Source organism: Otolemur garnettii, unplaced genomic scaffold (genome assembly GCF_000181295.1).
Source record: "Otolemur garnettii isolate 467f Iridium unplaced genomic scaffold, OtoGar3 scaffold00010, whole genome shotgun sequence".
In the NCBI taxonomy this organism is placed as follows: Eukaryota; Metazoa; Chordata; class Mammalia; order Primates; family Galagidae; genus Otolemur; species Otolemur garnettii.
In genome coordinates, this window is record NW_003852405.1 from 38100344 (window position 1) to 38116253 (window position 15910).

General features: G+C 38.8%; 1 protein-coding gene across 1 annotated transcript in view; it reads right to left on the minus strand.

Annotated features, from left to right (window-relative positions):
• The window catches only part of RAVER2 (ribonucleoprotein, PTB binding 2), a 68727-nt gene that overhangs the window by 17966 nt on the left and 34851 nt on the right, over window positions 1-15910 (minus strand). Inside the window, exons 5-11 of the mRNA XM_023509877.1 lie at window positions 14949-15075; window positions 11519-11604; window positions 10724-10828; window positions 10452-10563; window positions 8421-8677; window positions 2678-2789; window positions 945-1081 (exon numbers count right to left, since the gene is read on the minus strand). Coding sequence (XP_023365645.1) covers window positions 945-1081; window positions 2678-2789; window positions 8421-8677; window positions 10452-10563; window positions 10724-10828; window positions 11519-11604; window positions 14949-15075 — 936 coding nt within the window. The remainder of the gene's footprint in view (window positions 1-944; window positions 1082-2677; window positions 2790-8420; window positions 8678-10451; window positions 10564-10723; window positions 10829-11518; window positions 11605-14948; window positions 15076-15910) is intronic.

A 15910-nucleotide genomic window follows, 5' to 3' on the forward strand; every position in this document is an offset into this window, starting at 1 on the left:
TCATTGTTGTTTGGCGGGTCCGGGCTGGGGATTCGAACCCGTCACCTTAGGTGTACATGGCTGGCGCCTTAGCCGGTTGAGCTATAGGAGCCGAGCCACAGTGGTTTTCTAAGTTACAGAGTGCTAACATGATATACACTTGCAGCTTAAGCCACTAAGAATAAGTTGAAGAAGAAATTTTGCCAAAGCAAAACTAACATAGTGTATCTTCAAGATAACACTTTCATGTTATTCACCAGCCAACTGGTTTAAAAGTCAGCACAGTGCTGCCTGTAACTATCACCACCTTTCTGCACCTGTAAGCAGTGGTCAGGAACAGAGGTCTTCCCTCGAGTCTCCCAGGTCTACATGAAGTAAACCAGAGGTTAGCAGAGATTTTCTATAAAAAGCCAGATGGTAAAATGCTTAATCTTGCAGGCCACAGAGTCTCTATTGAAGCCACTCAACTCTTTTCTTGCCGCATGACAGCCCCAGGGATAGCGTGTGAATGGATGTGGCTATGCTGAGGTGGGCTGAATCTGCTCTGCAGACTGAATCTGCCAAAGACCAGTGTAAACATCTAGTGCAGAGGTCCTCAAACTTTTTAAATATGGGGCCAGTCCACTGTCCCGCAGACTGTTGGAGGGCCAGACTGCAGGCCCAGGACTAGTCGGCTGCTAAGCAGGATAGGCAACGGCGGTAAAAACATCCAGCAGGCCAGATAAATGTCCTCAGCAGGCCGCATGTGGCCCACGGGACGTAGTTTGAAGACCCCTGATCTAGTGTAAAAGGGTACCAAACAATCCCTTAAACACATTCCAAAATTTCAAATGGTGAACAGGAAATACCAGACAGGTCAGTACAGCTTGACTTTCTAAGGCAATATCACAGGACGTATAGTTTCCTAGTCAGTGGCTCAATACACTGATTTTCCGACATATCACCAGAACCCAACAATCATTTACCTGTGCATAGTCTCTGAAAGGTAGGGAGTAAGCAGTGCACTTTTCCAGCAAGTGCTGAGATTCACTTCCCTGAGAGATTGCGTCCAGAATGGTGTTTGCAATTCCAGCCTTCTGAAGAGCAGTTTTACTTGCAGAGGCTAAAAGCAAAATCAATATGCTTATTTTACTTAGGCCATTTTATTACAAACTGAGTGCAAAACTCATTAACTCAGCATATTTGCAAATAAACACTAAAAAAAATTTAGATGGCTAATGTATATCTATATTTTCCCCAGGGGAAAAGGTATATATTATATGATATTGTCTCATTCATTTGAAACCACAGAAAATGAACACACATCCTATGAGTAAATAATTTTGATAGAAACATTTCGAGTAATATATGTCTAATATTTAAAACAAGGCATATGAAATGTAAATGGACCATTCTTGTGAATGTCATAGTTGTCACCATCGATTTTTAGACCAGATCAATATATGTATAATAGATATACATTACAGACATATTTGAATTTTTTTTCTGGCTCTTAAAAAACTCACAAATTAATGTTTGGGTTCAAGGATATTTCATCAAATAGAGGATGTATATCAAAAATGAAACTCAGCCAGGCAGGGTGGCTCACCCTATACTCCTAGCACTTTGGGAGGCCGAGGTGGGAGGACTGCTTAAGGGCAAGAGTTCTAGACCAGACTGGCACACAGTGAGACTCTGTCTCCACAAAAGATAGAAAAATTAGTGGGGCATGGTGGTGTGATACCTGCTGCCCCAGCTACTGGGGAGGCTGAGGCAGGAGGATGATATGAACCCATAAGTTTGAGGTTGCCCAGAGCTATGATGATGCCACAGCACTCCAGCCTGGGCAACCCTGTCTCAAGGGGGAAAAATAATTTACCTTTCATATCTTTTCATTTAACCCTATAATCTTTTCCCCATAGGTAATGATCTAGAATTCATTTTCTCCAATTTACTTCATGCTTTTATACTCAAATATGTACATGTGAGAACACACAGCTTTAAGTAAATATATATGGAATTATTTGTTATGTACACATTTGCTTTTCTACTTAAAAATATGCTTTAGAGATCATTTAATATTAGTACACACAGATATCTCTTGATTATAAAAATAAGTTACAAAGTATTTCATTTTATGATAAACTATTCTATTTATTTGTTTAGAGCCATCTCCTGCTGACAAACACCAGTTATTTCCCAGGACGTCATTCCTGATACCAGCATTCCAGTGGATGGCAGGGCTACAGCACATCCGTGTCTGATGATTTTCAGTAAGTGACGGCCTGATGGGTCCTCCAAAAAGTAAGCGAGAATTCCATTTCTGGCCATTATTAGTAGCTGACACATTTTTTGGGTATCCAAATATGATGGCTATATTGCTTATCAGTTCACACCTCTGGTTTAGAAAAATGATCCTGTATGCATTATAAAGCATTACAGTATTGCCAAATAATTCCTCTGTAAAATTATTTTCAATCATGACTCAATAACAATTCAATAAATTAAGTTCTAAATAAAAATACTATAAGAGTTATCTTCCTTATAGCAGAATTTTAAGTGCCTTAATTTCAATTATTTCTTCAATTTAAAGAATACTTTAGGCCTTAATTTGGCCAATAGTCATTATTTGCTTCCAGTAAGTTAAAAATTAAAGTAAAATTCATTATAGAAAGTATTCAGTAAAACTTCAAATTATTAACCCTGATCCCTCACTTACGTGGTAAACACGCACTGGGCAGCACGCTTGCCAAGTCCAGATACGGGTTCTTACTGAGCCGAATCTCTTTTGGAGGTTCTCCCAAGAGTGAAGTCTGATTCTTAGAGGCAGCCTGTTCACCAAAAATAGAAAAAGGGGTGTTTAGTAAGTGGTACAAGAAAATCAAAATGCAGAAGGTGCACAGAAATATTTATTTTTCAAAATTTAATCTAGTGAGATAAAAATTTATGAAACCTAATCTTCATTAAGCTAAAAAAAAAAAAAAAACTATTCTAGAACCACAGGATTTTGGAACTGAAAGAGAATTAAAGGCTGTCTGGTACAACACAGTCCCTTGGACTAGGAAAGAATTCATCTTCACCAGAAAAAACAAATTCTGTAACTCATTTCCAAAAATACTGTTATCAACATTTTTATTAGGGTTTTTATTTTATATTTTATGGGCACAACCAAAAGACAAAAGCAGACCTTATCTACCCCTGGTAAAATACCAAACTAAATCTGCACCCTTCACAGGTTCCCACTCCACGTCCAGATGATAAATGCTGCAAATTCACATTTCTTGAAAATATATGACAAAATTTACCATGTCAGTATACATATAAATATATATATATATATATTTTTTTTTTTTTTTTTTTAGAGACAGTCTCATGTTTTTGCCCTCGGTAGAATGCCGTGGCATCACAGCTCACAGCAACCTCCAACTCCTGGGCTTAAGCGATTCTCTTGCCTCAGCCTCCTGAGTAACTGGGACTACAGGCGCCCGCCACAACACCAGCTATTTTATTTGCTGCAGTTTGGCCAGGGCTGGGTTCGAACCCACCACCCTCAGTATATGGGGCCAGTGCCCTACCCACTGAACCACAGGCACCACCCCCTGATGTCAGTATATTTTTATGCAAATAGGTACAAGGGTTCCAGGACAGCTGACCCCTGAACAACATGCAGGCAAGGGGCACTGCCCCCCAGCATGGTGGGAAACCCATGTGTACTTTTGGCTACCCCAAATCTTTACTACTAACAGCCTGCAGTTGGCTAGAAGACTCACTAATATATAAGTGGTCAGTTAACACACAGAACCCCCATAAGCTGACCACCCGGACTGTAACAAAGGGTTAGCCCATGGAGGAACTATGGCACTGACACGCACCTGTGGGTCCTTCATGTCCATGAAACACAGGTCAACTTAAGGAGGTGGTCAGTGTAGGGAGGTGGTCAGCATGGAGGTCCCACTGTTTCTGCATATTACATGTTACCATATACTGTATTCTTACAGTAAACTAGAGAAGTTACTAAGAAAATCACTAGGAAAACACATTTATAGTACTGTTCTGTATTTATCAAAACTGTGAGTTTTCTTTGTCTAGTTTGAATTATCTGAAGTGGCAGTTCCTACAGCTGCAGACCTCAGCCTACCACACGTGTCCAGCAGTTCAGCTTCTTCCTGTGACATCATGAATTCTCTCTGCATCTAGGGGGCACAACTAGCTTCACTAGTGGCACCCTGTGTGAGTCTCTTGGTATAATTCAAGGCAGTATCACACTAAACACAATGAAAAACTTGTACTATTTATAAGAACTCCAAGAGATGACTTTTTATTGTGATAAGCAATTTATAGAAGAAAGGGAGTGCTCGGGCAGAGATAAGCAGCACACAGCATGTTAGCAACATGTGAGCTCGTGGCAAGGGCACAGGTGGCTGTGAATTATGACAGGGGCAGAGTTCACCAGAGTTAATCTCATGCAGTTATGCAGAAAAATTTTAACCTTCCAGAATAGGTATTCTGCCATGAAAAGTGTGCCTTTGTGTATAATGCACACCTACGTTTTTGGCCCAAACTTTCAGAAAAATGCCCCTTGGGGAAGTAGCCAGCTCTTGCTGGGAGAGACACATCTGGGGAGGGCCCCTGGTGAATGTGCAGATGGCACTGCCCTCCGGCAGCCACCCACTCAGTGAAGGCTGCCCCTTCTCTCCCCCTGCCCCCACCACATCACACCTGCAGCAGAAATGGTGCACAGCCAGGCACCCCCCACGGACCTGCACAGGATCCCCCATCCCCACTTGTGGCCTCAGGCCCCTTGGCCCTCACTCCACATGCCCATGGCCCACCTTGCCAGCCCTGCCAGCTGCTGCCCCCATCCCAGCGCTCTTCAGAGGCTGCTCCAGCCTGCTCCCCACCTACATTAGGGTCCTCCTGGAGCCCTGTGCCCCAGCAGACCCAAGTGTGGGGGGCAGTGACCTTGTGAGGCCCACTGGGCTCTCCGACTCGCTAGCCCTACGGTAGTACATACATAATGGGCATCTTTATTTTTCCCTCAAAATTTTGGGCAAAAATGTACATATTATACACTGCAAAATACAGTATTTTATGGTAGTCAATGGTAAAATATACTAGTATCTGTGCATATTTTATGCATTCATGACACACATCTAACATTTTCTTAACTTTTTTGCTATGTCTAGGCTACACAATTTGCTTGCAAGTTTTTTCTAATTGTTGCAAATCTCAAAAATTTACTTACGTATTTACTGAAAAAAATCTGCATACAAGTGGACCTATGCAGGTCTATTCAGTATGATGGTTTTGGCAGATAGAGCCTGTGGGAGATCACAAAGGTGGGGGCCTCATGAATGGGTCAGTGCTCTTACAAGCAGCCTGGGGCACTCGCTTCTGCTCCCCGCCCAGCAAGGATAGAGAAAAGACAGCCACCTGCAAACCCGGAACAGAGCCCTCACTGAGCACCCTCTGCTGGGGCCCCCTGATCTGAAATCCAGCCTCCAAAACTGTGAGATGTAAATGTCTGTTGTTCAAGCCACCCAGTCTGTGCTATTTTTGTGATAGGTAGTTAAAACAGAAAACAAGTTTTGGCTAGGATGCTAAGAAATTGGGATTCTGGTGCATTGCTGGTAGGAATGTAAAATGGTGCAGCCACCGTGAAAAACAGCGTAGTGGCTCCCCCGAAAATTAAACATAGAATTACAATATGATCCAGCAAGTCCACCTTCAGGTATACACCCAAAAGAATTGAAAGCAGGGACTCAAAAAGATATCTGTTCACCATTGTTCATAGCAATACTATTCACAGTAGCCAAAAAAAGAGGCAGAAAGAACCCAAGTGCCCATGGATAAAAACAGGGCACACACATACGATGGGATATCATTCAGCCTTCAGAAAGCAGGGGATTCCCATCCAGGGTTATTTTGCCACGTGCAATGTGACAAACCTTGAAATGTGATGCTAAGTCAGGCACAAATGGACACCCCTTCTGTGACACCTACAACAGTCATGGTCACCAAGGCAAAGAGCAGAGGCAGCTATCACAGGGCTGGTGGGAGCAGGAGGGGCGAGCCGAGTGTGACGGGCACAGAGTTTCAGTCCTGGAGGGTGAAGCAGCTCTGGCCGCCCTGCACAGACCTGGGAATGTCATTACTGCTACCCTTTCTACATAGAAAAACTAGTTAAAACGCTAAACTTTGTTTTGTATATTTTACCACAATAAACACAAACTATAGCTCTCATTCCTATCTACCTGAATAAAGTTCTCGGAGAGGGGCGGTGTGAGAATCCAGACCTCTCCAATTTTTTTTTTAAACACCAGAGGTCACTCTCAAGGCAAAAAGACACCAGTCACTGGTGAACACAGCATTAAAGATGCAGGTCTAAGAAACCTAAAGCAAATTTAAATCGATTGCTCAGCAAAGCGTAAATCTCACAATCAGAAAGTGCCATGGTTGCCTGGCCCCAGCACCTACTGTCGGAGGGAAATCCCTTCCACAGTGTCCTTGGCAGACAGCTCCAATCACTCTCAGAGATATGACATTTGCCTGCTCTGTGCTTGGAAGCTTCAACTGTTCCTCCTTACATTAAGTTACATCTACTTCACTGCACATTGCACTTCGTGGACCGGTTCTACCCACTGGTGAAACACAGACGCCATGTGACTACTCTTTGACATCCTAAAATATTGCATATGTGTCTGAGCATCCCCTTCAGGGTCCATACATCCATTTCCCTCGAATTCTCTTCACAGGACTTGTTTTCTAGACCCTGCCTCATTTTGCCTCTCTTCTTGCAAATAGACTCCTGTGCCCCTTACATGCATCACTTTAAATCCAGTTTATTTAAAGACTGGTGCTGTCAAAGAGTTAAAGACTGCAAAAAGATACAAAGTCTTCAAATAGGTTCATAACTTTTGTTTAATTTCCCTCAATAACCCAAGCAATGGATACTGCAAATAAGTTTTTAAAGCACATTCTACAAAGAGCAGCCTTAGCTCGCTCAATGTCGAGGAGTGCACTCTAGCCCTACCTCCTGCTGTAACCAGGCAAGCAAACCCTTTTACAAATTAATTATTATTTTGACATTTGAATACAACCAACAGAAGTTTTTTCTTCACAAGCTGTTTATAGCCTAAGTTTTATAAGACTTACAAACCAAAGGGTATTTTAGGGTATAAATAAAGTAAAAATTAGCTATGCTTTATTCTATCTACTTATTATATGTGTAACATTTATAAATGTCAATAGAACAGGCACCAATGCAATGTTGGTAAAACTTTCCAGAATTAAAACAGAGATCAGACTCTTCTGAACACAGTAGAGCATAATAACTGACACTGATATTCCTGAGATAAAATAAAATTGGTTCTGCCTTTCAATATTAAAATGTCTTAATTATAGAATATAAATTTAAGATACAAAAAGAACATATCTTAAAGAATAACATTACTATTTACTCAGAAAGTCTAATAAATAATGACATCATATAACTGATTAAGTATTAATGGTACTTCTAAGCTTTTCTAAATTATAAATTCTGAACTTAGTTTATATCTTACACTTACACTTAAAATATCATTTTTAAACCCATGCATGTCATAAGTTTGTCAAAAAAGCAAATAAAAAATAAAGAATTCATATAATTCATATTTAAATTATCTTAAAATAGCACAAAATACTCATTTTACACAAGTTAAAATTATTTTACTTACAGACAGATGAACAAATAATTAAGACAGGCCCCAATGTCAGCAGGTATAACTTAATCAAAAGATAGATGTTTTTGTTTGTTCACTTATAATAACAGGTTTTTTTTAGAGAATGCAATGTTTTCCTCAATTTTGAGAAGTAAATGTATAGTATGAAAAAGTCACCATTTCATTATCTAGTTTGTAATCCACATTTATATATTTTAAGGTATACTATTAATTTCTTGTAAAGTTTAAAAAGACTTAAGATTGCTTTATGATACTTCATATATTATGCTACCTGTAAAACAACTACAAATTAAAATACCTAGTATTAAAAGAAGAATATGGTTATTAGAGTAATTTCATTTAAGATAAAATTAAAAAGGAATATATGTGTTGTGTGTGAGTGTGTGTGCATGCATAACTGCATGTCTGTGCATAAATATGCATGTGTGTAACTGCATGTATGAGTGTGTGTAACTATGTAGGAGCGTGTGCAGGTGTGTAACTGCATATGTGCACGTGTATGAGTGTGTGCGAGTGTAACTGTATGTATAACAGCATGTGTATGTGTAAGTGTGCACATGTGTAACTATGTGTGTGCACACATGTGTAACTGCATGTGTGCACATGTAACTGTGTGTGTAGGTGCATGTAACTATGTGCACAGTGTGTAACTGCATGTTTGCACACATGTATACGTGCATGCATGTGCACATGTGTAACTGCGTATGTGTGTGTGTGTGTGTGAGAGCACAGTTATCTCACCTCTGTGCCCTTTGGCTGGCTTTGCTGCTGCCCGTGGCCTCTTGTCACCAAGCCTTCTGTAGTGAGATTTGGAAAGGTCTGAAGATAAGGCTGGGACCCTGAGAAAGCCCCTTCTGCTGCTCCCACGGGGGCTGATAGTTTCTCTTGAGCGCCACTGTGCCCGGACCCAGCCTGCCCCGTGATGTGTTGACTTGGAAAGAACATTGACAGGCCTGTTCCAGCTGCTGCAGGTGTTTGAGTTGTAATCAGACTAGATGCTAGAGTGAACCACAAGTGCAAAAGGCTTTTAGTTAGGCAAGACTTATTTACAATACTCTTTTCAATTTTATTAAGTTATGGACAAAACACAGAGACAGAGAGATCAAAGTTGTACCTATAGTTAAACTCAAAAAGTAAGATTAGAGGTTATAAACTGGGAATTTCCTTTATGAAAAAACTAAAACTTACAATATTAATGATACTCTTATTTTCAACAACTTTCAGGATAATAACAAAATTAAATTTTTTAATTCCAAGTTTTAATTATATATTTTTTAAGTTGATAAAATTGAGAACAAAACTTATGTACTTTTTGGCATTTAAGTTATATCAGTGCTTTTTTTTTTATGCCATCATTGCAACTTTCCTGCTTCCACATTTAAAGGGAATGGTAAGTCTTTGATACTTAAAATTAATACACAAAGTTAACTGAAGGAATTCAGTCAGCCAGCTTGTATCAGTGCAGGAGAGTGACTGTGCAAATCTCTTCTCAATCCCTGACTTTAGGGTCTTCACACTGGTAACCTGGTGTCAGCCTTGGCTGGAGTACTCACACGTACAGATGTGTGAACTCGACAGAGCTAGGCTTTGTTAACTGGAGAACTGGCTGGCAAACACCACCACATCACTGTTGTTGTTTTTTTAATTTAATACATGAAAGTATTACATTTTTTTTTATAGGAAATAAAGAGAACATCTAAACAAAGATTTTAATGAGAAAATTCTAAACCATTCCACTTTGAAAAAATCTATGCGTCAAAATTAAATGAAAACAGCTAATTTTGATATCTAAATCATATTTATAGTTTACAAATACACAAGACAAAAAATTTCTTTAGTTATTTTAGTGCTAATCATTTAGAGATGGATACTCTAGTTCTCCTATCATTTTTAGCCATATAATTATTTGGCCACTTTGGATTTTTACTATTCTTAAAGCAACACATACTAAAGCAAACAGCTTATTATTTAATCCAATAAAAATAATACACAATTGCACAAGCTTATGCTCATAGAAAATTTAATTTTTGGAAGACTAGAATCCCATTCATACCACAAAAATTGACTGGTTTAATTTTGTCTGTGAATTTCAACACTTAGAATTGACTGAGATTATTTGACCACTTGACTATTTGCTTTTAGGGGTAAAAGGTTAAATGAACTACCCACATTGAACTGAATTTTCTTTCAAATTATATGCTAATTTTCACTTAGCATAATCACTTTAAGTAAATTTCAATTAAGCTTCAAACTGAAAGTGCCCTTCAAACTCACATTCAAATAAGAAATCTTAGCATAATACTGTGCTCCTGTTTTTCTAGGAAAAAAAATTGTTTTGTCATACTTTTTAGAAGTACAAGCACATATATTATTTTTCTTTAACTCCTAATTTGGAGATCATATTTTAAAGATAATACAAATAAATTAAATTTACAAATACTAAATACTTCTTCTCTAACAGCTAAGGGTTTCTCAGGCAGACAACATAAACGGACACACAGACCTGGCCAAGGTCTTCTGTGAGTCTTTGCCTTCACCTTGAACAGTTGTGAACCTGCATAAAACATTTATGCATATCCCACAGGGAAGTCTTAGTTTGGTGTGGAAGCAAGTCCATCAATAACTTGTCAGTATCAAAAATAGAAAAGGGTTCTTAAAATTTTAAATGATTAAATAAAACTCAAATTTGACCTTCCTGTAAATAAAAATAGAATATGGGTAAACCACCTTTAAATCTCAAACTGACTTCTCAGTAAATAACGCATCATTTACTTGTACGAGCTTCTCCCTGATGTCCCAGTTCCTTCTTCAGGGGAAGCACTGGCCCTATGCCCAGGGCAGTTTGAAGGACCACAGCTGGGGGGTCTCCAAGTAAGCCAGGTTTCTACAAAAGAAGAGAAAACATGAAGGCTTTTGCCCACACCAGTAACACGGAACCTAAGGAAAACCACACATTAGGAAAATTCACAGACAAAGTTACCAACAGCCTGATTCTAGAAAAAGAATAAATTGATTTCAAAAGAAAAAAATTATACCACACTTACATTATTGATGTGAATATTCTCAAACTTCACCAACTGCTGCTGGGCCAGTGGCACTCGAGAAAGGTTCTGGAGGAGTAAACGGGAAGTGCTACCCACAGCTGAGCTCTGCAAAAGGGTGAAACATTAAGTTAATTTTGAAACTAACTTAATTTTGAACCTAGCTTTTAAAAATTTATACCTGTTGTATAACCCAATTCATTTTAAAGTTCAATTCTCCAGGTTCTCTGAGGGAAAGCAACAGAGCTATCTTAACATAATATTTCACTTTTTCGGGCAAAGCTAACTGATCCTTTCAATGATATGCAGGGAGTGGCCAGCAGTCCTGAGACTGACTCCTAGCTCTTTCCTCCTGGTACCTTCCTCCTCCCTCTCACCCCTTTTCAGTTTTACTGCTGGTAACGTTCTGCTCACTCACTGAAGCATCTGAGGGAGGTTCACCGAGCACATTTTGTCTCAGGCCCCGTGCTGCTCAGTGAGAGACATGGTAACACCATCTGCCTTCCCGGATCTTACAGTCCTGAGGAAGGGAGACATGAATTAATTGTAAAACCTACATTTACAAATAGCAAGAGAAGAGTTCCTTGCAGAACTAATTCTTCCACTGAGATCTGAAGGCTGTGTAGAAATAATGAGCTGAACTCCAGGGGAATGGGTGGTGTTGGGGTGGGGAGTACTTGCTCCTAAAGATTTTATTTAAAAGTAAAATGCTCGTGAGAATTTTTGGTGTCAAGAAAAAACAAAATATTGGCTCCCAGTACATATTTGATGCTTCAGCACTCAATGTTACCTACACACCTGGTGTGCTTTATTCAGATGTAAAAACGCAGGAGAGATGGAGGGAGTCATCAGATGTGACAAGCTGTGAGGTGTTCCAAGAGCCGCTTTGAGAAAACACAAATAAACAGTGTATGAGATACATGGAATCAAAAATAAATAAGACAAGCTCCAAATCTGTTAGCAGTTCAGTAACAGAGTGACCCTGTCATTGGTCAATCCTGACTGGCTCCTTTCCTTGTGATTCAACTCTGGAAATTGTTTTAAAATTCCAACACCTTCTGCCATAGTTGTAAAATGCCAGACCTAGGCTTAATATCCTCTAATATTTGGTGAAACGAAACATATGAATCTTTTAGTAAGTACAGCACTAACTGAATCTATGTTATTTGTTCAGTGGTTTTTTTAATCTGTTTCGGGGATTTTGGCAGAGGTTGGTTGTAAAGGAGAAATAATTCCTGACCTTGAAAATTATACACAAAAATATTACAAAATAAAAACAGAACTACACACAAAGAAACAGGAATAAATGGTAACCACACTCTTAATAAGTCTAAGAGCCCCAACACGAGAGTATGTTTCAGAAGAGATGTTTTCAGAACACATAATATATGAAGCAAAAAGAACCATGAGGTAAAAAATATGTGAAGAAATTCCACCTAGTTATCGTAAAGTAGCTGGAAATAGTCATAACATACAAAATTATGTACAACAGATCCTCCATAGTTGACCACATCCTACACTGGCCTCTAGGAGGTCAACAGGAGGGATGAGCACCACCGGTGCTCAGTGGACAGAGGCTGCACCCACGGTGCCCGCCCTGTGTGCTGACCTGTGTGTTACAGTCCTTTGGGTGGTCACCTCCAGGTTCTACTGCATATACAATATTCAAAATACTTAGTGTCCTGAAAAGGTCCTGGTAATATTTTTTGTAATATAGATGTTGAAAAATAAAAAACACTTAACTATGAGAAGTGAAATAAATAAATAAATGAAATAAATCCTTGTTGCAACCAAATGTTTTAATATCTACCTTAGTCTACACTGGGACCTCCTTGGAGGGCAGCGTGATACAACATCTTGGTTTCAGGTACAGAATTCTATCTGCTAATCAACCCACAGGAAACCATGAACTCAATGATCTCTTTAGCACAGGGAAACATGGAGTGTGTGGGAGTGGAGCTGATGTTTAATTATAGCATAAACTTAGCCAAGTTGTGATAATGTGAGACTGTATGGAAGATGACCCTTTTAGAATTCTAATACTTACTTCAATGTGGAAAAAGGCATTTTAGGGAGAAAAATTAGTATACTGAAAGAATTCTCTTGCAAGCAATATGTTTGGGAATTAACTGTAGAAAATCAGAGAAAATATTACTTGACCTAAAAAGTAAGTTCAGCACAGCCTCTTTAAAAATGGTCATGGGAAAACTGGGATATCCAATCCCATATGCAGAGGTCTGATGATAACTTCTCTTACCATATACAAACATCATGTTGAAATGATTAAAGACTCAAAGGTAAGACCCCAAACTACAAAATTGCTAGAAGAAAACATAGGAGAAATGCTTCAGGACATTGTTCTGGGTGAAGATTTTATGGATCAAACTTCAAAAGTACAGGCAACAAAAGCATAAATAGGCAAATAGGATTATATCAAACTAAAGAGCTTCCCCACAGCACAGGAAGCCATCCACTGAGTTGATGGGACCATCTCTAAAAATGAGAGAAACTTTTGCAATCTATTGGTTAGCATACATGGAATATACATGGAACTCAACAGCAAAAAAACAAATAATCCAAATTAAAAATGGGCAAAATGTCTGAATAGACATTTCTCAAAACAAGACATGTGAATGGGCAAATATATGACATTGGTCAGCACCATTTAATCATCAAGGAAATATAAACCAAAACTGCAGAGAGATGTCACCTCACCCCAATTAAAATGGCTATATTAGAAAGACAAAAAAACAAAAATGTGTAGAGGATATAGAAAAAAAGGGAGCTCTCACACATTATCGGTGGGGATGTAAATTAGTACAGCTATAGAATTCTGTACTTGAAAGCAAGATGTTATATCACACTTGCCCTCCAAGGAAGTCCCAGTGTAGACTAAGGTAAATATTAAAACATTTGGTTACAACAAGGATTTATTTCATTTATTTATTTTGCTTCTCACAGTTAAGTGTTTTTTATTTTTCAACATCTATATTACAAAAAAAAATTACCAGAACAGTGTAGAGGCCCCTTAAAATATTAAAACAGTGCTACCACATGCTCCATCAATCCTGCTACTGGGTATATATCTGAAGGGAGGAAAATGCACACATTGAAGAGGTATCTGTGCCATGTTTTTGTAGCACTGTTCACAGTAACTGAGACAGGGAATCCACATAGTGTCCATCAACAGATGAATACATAAGGAAAGCCTGGCACATACACAGTGGAAACTACTGGGCCATAAGCATGAAGGAAGCCCTGCCATTTACAGCCTCATGGGTGAGCCTGGAGGACACTAAATTAAATTAAACAAGTCAGGCACAGATAGACAAAGCCTGCATGTTCTCACGCATATTTGGGAGCCGAAAAAGTTGAGTTCCTAGAAGTAGGAAGCAGAACTGGGGAGGCAGGGAAGGGCAGCAGGAGGAGAGGGTCGGGAGAAGCCGGTTGACAAACACAAATATGGCCACCCGGAGGGGCGAGGTGACACTCGGTAGACCTGAACCAACTGCAGGTAACAGTGGTTCACTGCATGTTTTCAAATTGCTAGAAGGCAGGATTCTGAATGATCCTAACACAAAGAAATAGTAAATGTTTCAGGAGACAGATGTGCTAATTACCTTTATTTGATCATTACACACTGTGTACATGTAACGTAACATCACTCTGGACCTATAAATCTGCATAATTATTACATTCCAATTAAAACATCTCTTAATTTTAAAAAAACAACTTAAGTAGAAGAGTTAATTCTTTTGAAATTCTGAAGTTGAAGTTCAAAGAATGGGAGAAGAAAGGAAAGAACAAGAAACAACATTTAGCATTTTTCAACAAAATAATTCTGTTAAAAATACTACATAGAAAAGTGTGACATCCTTTCTTGATAGAGGCTACAACAATGTAGTGTGTTAATTATTACTTGGACTATAAATTCATCTCATTTAAGAGCTGAAGGTTTAATATTTAACATTTATTAATAGTAAAAAAAAAAAAGAAAGAAAAGAAAAGAAACACATATGCGGGTTTTACCTATTGCAATAGTCAAAAAACATTAACACCTCAGATTAGTGATTAAAATTCATTAACAGGTCTTAGAAAAATGATATATGTTTAGACTAATTTAAATGTGCTTTTTCACAAGTAAATGTATTTTCCCACATCTCACATGTCAGGCAGCACCATGAAGTTCATACCAACATTCTAATTTAGTCAGTACACATGGGCTTACCTGGCTGGACAGCTCGCCCACACAGCTGGGGCTGTAGGAGAACCTGTAGCATGGCAGGATTGTTTAAACTCTTCATGATTTGCACTGGATTTGGCTCTGGAAGTAAGCCCTTCTGATTACTGTGCACCTTCAATGAATGCAGAAATATGGGAAGCATTGGAACAATCAGAAGTACAAAAGGTAACCTTTTACAGGCTTTCTTCCAGAAATTCTCATTTATCTGATAAGAGCTATTTTATAATAAAAGCACTATGATTTGCATATTTTATATGCTTTCTACCATAGTTCTTAATTATAATGTTAGATATGACCATAAGTATGACATGAAATCTTCATAGAATGTCTTAGTCAAATACCAACTGGCTTTAAAAGAACTGACAATTTCTTGCAATAAATCTCTTTATAAAATTCAAAGAGAAAGAGGACAAGGGAAGTTACTGACAGGGAGATAATTTGTTGACATGAGATGAACACAATGATATGACAGAACAGCCTCAGTGTAATGTTGAACTACAGTTTAATAATGTGGGTTACCCTATACTTCAAAGTTGTTATAATAAAGGTCTTTATTTCATTAACTTATTCCTCTGCTACAGGACTAACCACAAGACTGTCCTCACATACACGTAGTAATTGGGTAGCTTCCTAAAGATATGAAATTGTTTTTAGCTACAACAAATAGCTTCACAGATGAGGATATTAAAATAATGATACAAAAGGAAGACTAAACTTCCAGCCACATAAAAATAGAGAACTGAAGAAGACAACTGGATCCCTCTTGCAATCTACATACTGAGAGGCAGAGGATGATGGATCTGAGAGACTTACAGAAAGCGGGGGCAGGGGGTCCCCAGAGGAGACAGAAAGTGTGAAGGTGAAGACCAGCCAGGACACAGGAGAGCCCCAATCTCCACACAGGCTGACCTGTGGGAGGGCTTCTCAGCCAGGACACAGGAGAGCCC